At 34.2% G+C, this 7,649-nt stretch overlaps 1 protein-coding gene across 1 annotated transcript in view; it reads right to left on the bottom strand.

Annotated features, from left to right (window-relative positions):
• Nucleotides 1-3,627: 3,627 nt before the first annotated feature.
• LOC117317245 overlaps nucleotides 3,628-7,649 on the bottom strand; it is a 163,995-nt gene continuing 159,973 nt past the window's right edge. The window contains 3 exon segments of the mRNA XM_033871974.1: nucleotides 3,628-6,417; nucleotides 6,886-6,927; nucleotides 7,236-7,304. Coding sequence (XP_033727865.1) covers nucleotides 6,267-6,417; nucleotides 6,886-6,927; nucleotides 7,236-7,304 — 262 coding nt within the window. The 3' untranslated portion in view covers nucleotides 3,628-6,266.

The following is a 7,649-nucleotide window of genomic DNA, read 5'->3' as shown; positions in this document are numbered from 1 at the left end:
CTGATTATATTTGACAGAGAATCAAAATAAGTAATTTTGTTGTTAAGAATAGTGGGCTTAGCCATTTACAACTGTTTAGATTCTACTTAATAAGGTTTGATTTTTAACATTTTGGCAAATTTATCTTATCAATATCCAATTTAGTTTTAAAGATAAGCAGTACTTCCATTTTTATGAAAATAAAAATTACTTCAGTGTTCTAATAATTTAAACACATGAACAATTGAAAGAAATACATTTGTATGAAAAGCATTCATAATGGACTTTGAAGAATGCTACTACATGTACAGTTCATCCAGTTAGGGCATTCGAACTACATTTTCATCTGACAGATGCTGCAGATTAAAAAAAAAACTCTGATTTTGAAATCGATGATATCAATACATATAGCTACATTCACATCTCACTAACATTAATTAACATGATATATATACCATACATACATATATATATGTATCATGCAGTTACAGTTATGTATATGGTACATATACTATTGCGGAGAATATTTGATGCAATGTACATAAGTGAAAAACAAAATTCCACTTCAAATTGATTTGAACTGTACATGTGAATGAATGTGTTTTTGTTGTATAGATGATTTGTAGCTACACAGTATGGAGTGTAAACATATAACGTAGAGTGCTATATGAAAATCATGTTCACTCTTAAGAAACTGTCTCAAGTCTGAGCTGATATGAGCATGTAATTCTAAGTTTTGAATATAGTGCTTAGTTTAATGTGCCCGTCGTGATGGTATACCCTGCCCTGTCTACATCCGCATTCTACGCTTCCAGAGTCTGTTTATCAGACCCAGGTGTTTTTAACCCACCACCATCAGATGGTGGGCTATTCAAATCGCCCTGCGTCAGTGGTCTGTCCGTCCCTCCATCCGTAAACAATTCTTGTTATCGCTATTTCTCAAAGTACTGAAGGGATCTTCTAAAATTTCATAGGTTTCTCTTGGTTTCTAGTTATGCATATTGCATTTTGAGACCAATCGGAAAACAATATGGCCGACAGGCAGCCATCTTAGGTTTTGACAATTGAAGTTTGTTATTGCTATTTCTCAGAAAGCACTGAATTGATCTTTCTCAAATTTCATATGTAGGTTCCTCTTGGTGCTAACATTAGTTATGCATATTGCACTTTGAGACCAATCGGAAAACAATAAGGCCGATAGGCAGCCATCTTTGATTTTGTCAATTGAAGATTGTTATCACTATTTCTCAGAAAGTGTTGACGGGATCTTTTTCAAATTTCATAAGTAGGTTCCCCTCGGTGCCTTGTTATGCATATTGCGTTTTGAGACTAATCGGAAAACAACATGGCCGACAGGCAGCCATCTTGGATTTGGACAATTGAAGTTTGTTATCGCAATTTCTCAAAAAGTGCTGAAGGGATCTTTCTAAAATTTGATATGTAGGTTTCCCTTGGTGGGTGGTTATGCATAATGCATTTTGAGACCAATCGGAAAACAATATGGCCGACAGGCAGCCATCTTAGGTTTTGACAATTGAAGTTTGTTATTGCTATTTCTCAGAAAGCACTGAATTGATCTTTCTCAAATTTCATATGTAGGTTCCTCTTGGTGCTAACATTAGTTATGCATATTGCATTTTGAGACCAATCGGAAAACAATAAGGCCGATAGGCAGCCATCTTTGATTTTGTCAATTGAAGTTTGTTATCACTATTTCTCAGAAAGTGTTGACGGGATCTTTTTCAAATTTCATAAGTAGGTTCCCCACGGTGCCTAGTTATGCATATTGCGTTTTGAGACTAATCGGAAAACAACATGGCCGACAGGCAGCCATCTTGGATTTGGACAATTGAAGTTTGTTATCGCAATTTCTCAAAAAGTGCTGAAGGGATCTTTCTAAAATTTGATATGTAGGTTTCCCTTGGTGGGTGGTTATGCATAATGCATTTTGAGACCAATCGGAAAACAATATGGCCGACAGGCAGCCATCTTAGGTTTTGACAATTGAAGTTTGTTATTGCTATTTCTCAGAAAGCACTGAATTGATCTTTCTCAAATTCCATATGTAGGTTCCTCTTGGTGCTTACATTAATTATGCATATTGCATTTTGAGACCAATCGGAAAACAATATGGCCGACAGGCAGCCATCTTGGATTTGGACAATTGAAGTTTGTTATCACTATTTCTCAGAAAGTGCTGAAGGGATCTTTCTCAAATTTTATATGTAGGTTCCCCTCAGTGCCTAGTTATGGATATTGCATTTTGAGACTAATCGGAAAACAACATGGCCGACAGGCAGCCATATTGTATTTTGACAATTGAAGTTTGTTATCGCTATTTTACAGAAGGCACTGAAGGGATAGAACAATCTGCCACAAAATATCATTCAAAACCTTGACATAACATCATTCAAACCAGGGCTCGCACACACGATAAAATCCTAAAACAATCACACAAATGTTTTTAACCTGAGCTCTCTCTTATCTAAAAGCTGGTAGCTAGATGGGGCGCTACATCAAATGTATAAATATTTTTTCAAATGCTAATGATAATGATAATTTGTGAAGCGCTTATAGGCATGGGATCCTCAAAAGTTTGAAAAGAAAGGCCTCATTAATTTTACAGGTAATCTAGGACCTTCATATTACATCTACAACTACGTATACATTAACCCATTGAAGATGTCAAATAAGATTACCCGAGTACCTATTCTGAAAATTAGCTGCCAAGACGCACTTGCAATCAAAAGTAGATATGAATTTCTTTTCTTGCCAATATTTTGTCCTAGTCCTAATCAGGTATTGGTGATGTTCCATACAAAGTTGACCATGTCCCCACTAAACAAAAGCAGTTAAAATAATTTGTTTTCGTTTGTGTCTTCAGTACTTTCAGTACTTTGATTATTAAATAAGATTATTATTTGTTTATTTGAAAAGAATCTTAACGATTGTGATCCTTGACTGATGTACTGGCGTCTTGTATGTCTCGTCGGACAGCTTGACCGCAGTTTTCTGTAGTATCGGGTAAAATATTGGCATTTTCGATGTAACTAGGGGTCATAAAATAGATGTTTGCTAGGCCTAATTAACATCTTATGGTATAAATAAAAAAGACTTAGGCTGTGTACATCTTGGATTTTATCTCTGGTTGTACATGAAACTGTTGATAGACCGATTTGTCTTTCAGTTGATTTTTTTTCAAAGTTTACAAGCAGCTTTACTGATTCAGAAGTATATCAATAATTTTCCACAAGCATTTAAGAAATAGGGAAAGAACTATACTCGGCTATTGGAAAGTTGTCAGCAGATAAATATATGTTCTATATATATTATAGATTTGAATTTCCTGTCGTAGTTGTACCGAGAGAAATATATATAATATATGTACAATTCGTATCCATGTATGTAAATACATTGCGATCCAGGTATTCATATCATCTTATAGATGACTTCCACAATGATCATGTCAGGGTATCGGGCCGACCATCACTGCGCCATTGAAACGTTCTTTATAAGAACGGCAAAATACTGAATTCAGTGTTAATATTGAACATTTTCATCCATGCAGTAGTGGAAAGTGCTGCATTAAGTACTCTTCTAGAAGATATTATGAAGGAAATGAACACCAAAAATGAGACGAGACGAGGATGGATAAATATCTGATTTTTATTTCATCAGTAAATATAACCACATAATCTGACATATGCGAGTAACATTCCTACAAAGAGCTTGGTAGTGACATCCAGACCTGCATTTAAGCAGTGTGAGTACAGCTAACCTGGTTGTAAAGACTTAACACGCAGTTATAACATTCACTGCAAAACTTAGTATTCAAAACTATTATTGCAAATTTAAAAAAAAAAAAATATTGTAACGGAAGTTCCATCAAAATTATCTTTTCGTACAAGTAATAGTTATGCCCCTTTATTTATTTATTTTCCAAATGCAAAAAGTGTAATACAGTATGTCGAGATAAAAGTTTGTAGGCAACATCAGATATGAGGTAATATATTGTACGAGTAAATCTGGAGAAGAATTCCTTTGGGGTAACTCCGGCTATAAAGCCAATATAATATACAAACTGAATAAAATCGTATTTTCGTGAACAGATTTGGAAGTAATGGCTCTTCTGAATGTTTTAAAATATTCAGAAATATATTTATACTTGATAAAATTATTTTGTCACAAACTTCTCATGATATACCTCTTGGGATAAATAAGTAAGTTAATTAGGATTTAAAACAAATGTATCTTATCGGGGGAAACAACCAACTGAAAAATTAGTGATGTTTTCTATGAAAATAAAGTACTTTCAGTACTAGTGTATATAATTCAGATGAATATTCATAAGTTCAGAGAATTTAAGAATACCATAAAACAACTTGAGGCAAATTTCAATTCAAAGACAGCAATTCATTATTTAGGAAGTTTTGTTAAACTTTCTTTTTAAACAAATTTCATATAACAAGTTGATGGAATTCAAAAGGCACTAATACAACCAGAAAATCTTTTTTTTTTAATAATTGTGGAATTATATCAACATTCTTTGTCAAAAGCTTATAGAGAGGACAATTATTTGTGTATGTTTGTCTTCCCTCGAAGTTCAATACGACCATGAACACTAAATGTGGTTGTCTTGAATATTTATCTACAACTATATAGGTATTGTATTTTATATGTAAAGTATGTAGTCGCAGATTACGTTTTAAATAACGGCCCGTATAAATGATCACTGTTTTGTGTATATCTAGGTAAAAGCAATTACTAGGTTGTAAATATGAATCTGTGAATTTAAAAAATGGCAATATCGTAGCAGACCCATTACAGCACCCAGGTGTAGCCAAATCTGGCTCGGTGATGAGGTCAAAGGATGTTTTGTAATGTTAAAAAAACTTTGACGAAAAATATCAATAAATATGAACTCGCTGACTAAATACAATAAAACTATACAATATTTATCACTTATACATATTTAACAACATGTAAATTAATATAATAATAATAATATGCACAATAACATCTACAGCTCGTCACAACTCTACGTCACCGTCGCCATAGTAACGAGGCAGACCGTAGTGTCGTTATATAAACAAGATAAAGCATTTGAACACACATTCTCGACCCCCGCCTATCCTCCATTCTGTCAGCACTGGTAGTACTGCCAGATTTATACTGTGTCATCGACACAGGAGGTTGTTGTACAAGATTATTATATGGAAGAGAGCTAGGCATCGGAAGATTCACAAGACAAAATAATATCCATGATTTGACCAACAAAATGATAAACAGGTACACAACAGAACAAATACATATTTACGACCATCCAATGATATCATTAAATCAAAGAAAACTGTGTAAGGTTCGGCTAGCTGGGAAGTTCTCTGCAGCACTACTTCAATGGTTACCGCTCATACATAAAACATCGGATAAATCCGTGCATAGATGGAATATCAGACCATCAAAATGGATTTTGAATATTTAAAAATGTTTCATGCCTCTTATACTGAAAACCAAAAGATACATAAAATATTAACCTTCTGTATTACTTTAACATTTTGAAAAAAAATATCTGCCAATCAAATTGACCAAAATATTAAAATATGAGAAACATTCTTCCCAGAAATTTGCCAGCTGGCCAATCAGATCTGTTGTAACAAGACACAGATAATGCCAATGGTTTCTACCAACATCACCATGGATACACGTATCCATAGTAACAATGCATTACAGGTTAAGCTATCAGCGACAACCTGTACGACTAATTAATATCAGCATTAAATAATCGAAATGGGGGGGAAAAACGGAGCAAGGCTACTACAGCTGTTACATGAATAATCGAAAACTCAAAGGGAGTTGCACAGATTCCATATCGTTATAGAAAAAGCAGTTAAAATGATGTCTTATATAATGTAAAGCTTAATTTTGCACAAAAAACTAAAAACCTTTTCTTCGATTATATTTGCATACAAGTTCAAATGTTAGCAACATTCACATTGGTAATAGAGGTCTTAAACACTAATGCAAAGACTCCGTTACCACAGCGCTGTGCCGTAGTTGTATATAACATTGCCCTACAGTCCATCTTTCCATTTGACCGATCTGCACTTTTTCTCTATCTCCATGGTAACGTGAGTAACGACACTCTCGTCCAAAGACACGGGGAAACATTTGCGCCCTTTGTTGTCTTTGACTCGGTATATGTATTTGAATGACCCAGATTTCCCCTCCATCCATGATCACACACTTTGTGTAAGTCTTATGGTACAGAGGTCACAAGGTCAATGTTCCTATGGTTTCACTTTACCACTTTGACCAATCATAATCTTTGTTACAAAGTTCACTATGGCTGAAGCAGGTTGTTCGGGGTCAACCTCAGCGAACAGATGACAGGCGTTGTCTGAGTGACCGCCAGATTTCCGCGCGACAAAGCCAAACACTCTGGAATGAAAAGAATTTTAGTATTAAAAACCAAAACGAAATCTGGACCATGAATCTGCTACAAAGAGACTTGGGTCAAAGAATATGTTAATGTTATGGGACTTAAACTTATACACTCAATCTAGAACCATATTCAACTTACAAAAACAAGAGGAGAATAAAGAAAAACATTTCTGTCTGACGATTGGGTGGAAAAAAATAACATTTTGAATTTGAATAATTATGAAGTGAAAACAATCTAGAGCCTTTGGCTAAAAGACTGATTAGGAAAATTTTATAAGCTTCAATTAGCACACCAATCCTCTTTTCCTGGAAAAAGTGGTGGTGTGCTTATAGGGGCAGGTATGATTATCAGGTTGATTTTGGTATTTCTTCTGTAAAACTGATAGAGTTTTCTTATCAATTCATCAATTAAAATGATAATATGGTAACGGTTATCTGACAAAAAAGGAATTGGGCTCTGTATACCTTGCTTCCATCAAAGCACCAGCTTCTGTTTCTCTCTTCCATCTGTTAAAAAGAAAATGTCCAAATAATCAATTCATATACATCTTAAATTAAAAACTGGAAAAACATTTGGAAGCTATTTTTTGGCTAATTTTTATGTTTTAACAATTTCTGTTTCTCTTGCCATTGTTTTCTGTCTACCTATCAACACTGGACAGTTTCGTTGTATTTAGTCTACGTTTATAGAATGAGAGGAATTCAGACAACCTGGTATCCTCCGCACACAAACAAATATACTATTCAGATTTCTTGTAACTGGTACCCTATATTTTCCAAGGTTAACAACAAGACGTTCTGACAAAGGGACTTACTTTCGACCATCAGGGTCCATACCACAGTATGTCACAGCAGCTACAGGGTAGTGTCGACGGAAAAATAACCTTCAACGGATAAACACGACATGTTTGATATTTCTATTTACACTGAATGGTATTCATGTCCAATCTAATACTATATACAAGTTTATTTTGACAACTCAAATTTTAGGTTATAACCAAATTCAATCTGATTAATGCAATAATGAATTGGTTCACCCTCAATACTTATCATAGAAAACACAGAAACTATAATTCAGCTAAACTCCTACAATGCAAAAAGCATTGAAAGAAGATTACCCCTAAAACATGAATGATTCATAAGATATTCTTACAAACAATAAGATTTTCTGGTAAACAATTATATTTTCTGATAAACAATAATATTTTCAGGTAAACAATTAGACTTCA

The sequence above is a fragment of the Pecten maximus genome, chromosome 19 (genome assembly GCF_902652985.1).
Source record: "Pecten maximus chromosome 19, xPecMax1.1, whole genome shotgun sequence".
In the NCBI taxonomy this organism is placed as follows: Eukaryota; Metazoa; Mollusca; class Bivalvia; order Pectinida; family Pectinidae; genus Pecten; species Pecten maximus.
The sequence above is the reverse complement of the archived record's forward strand: the minus strand, read 5'-3'. Positions and strand labels throughout refer to the sequence as shown.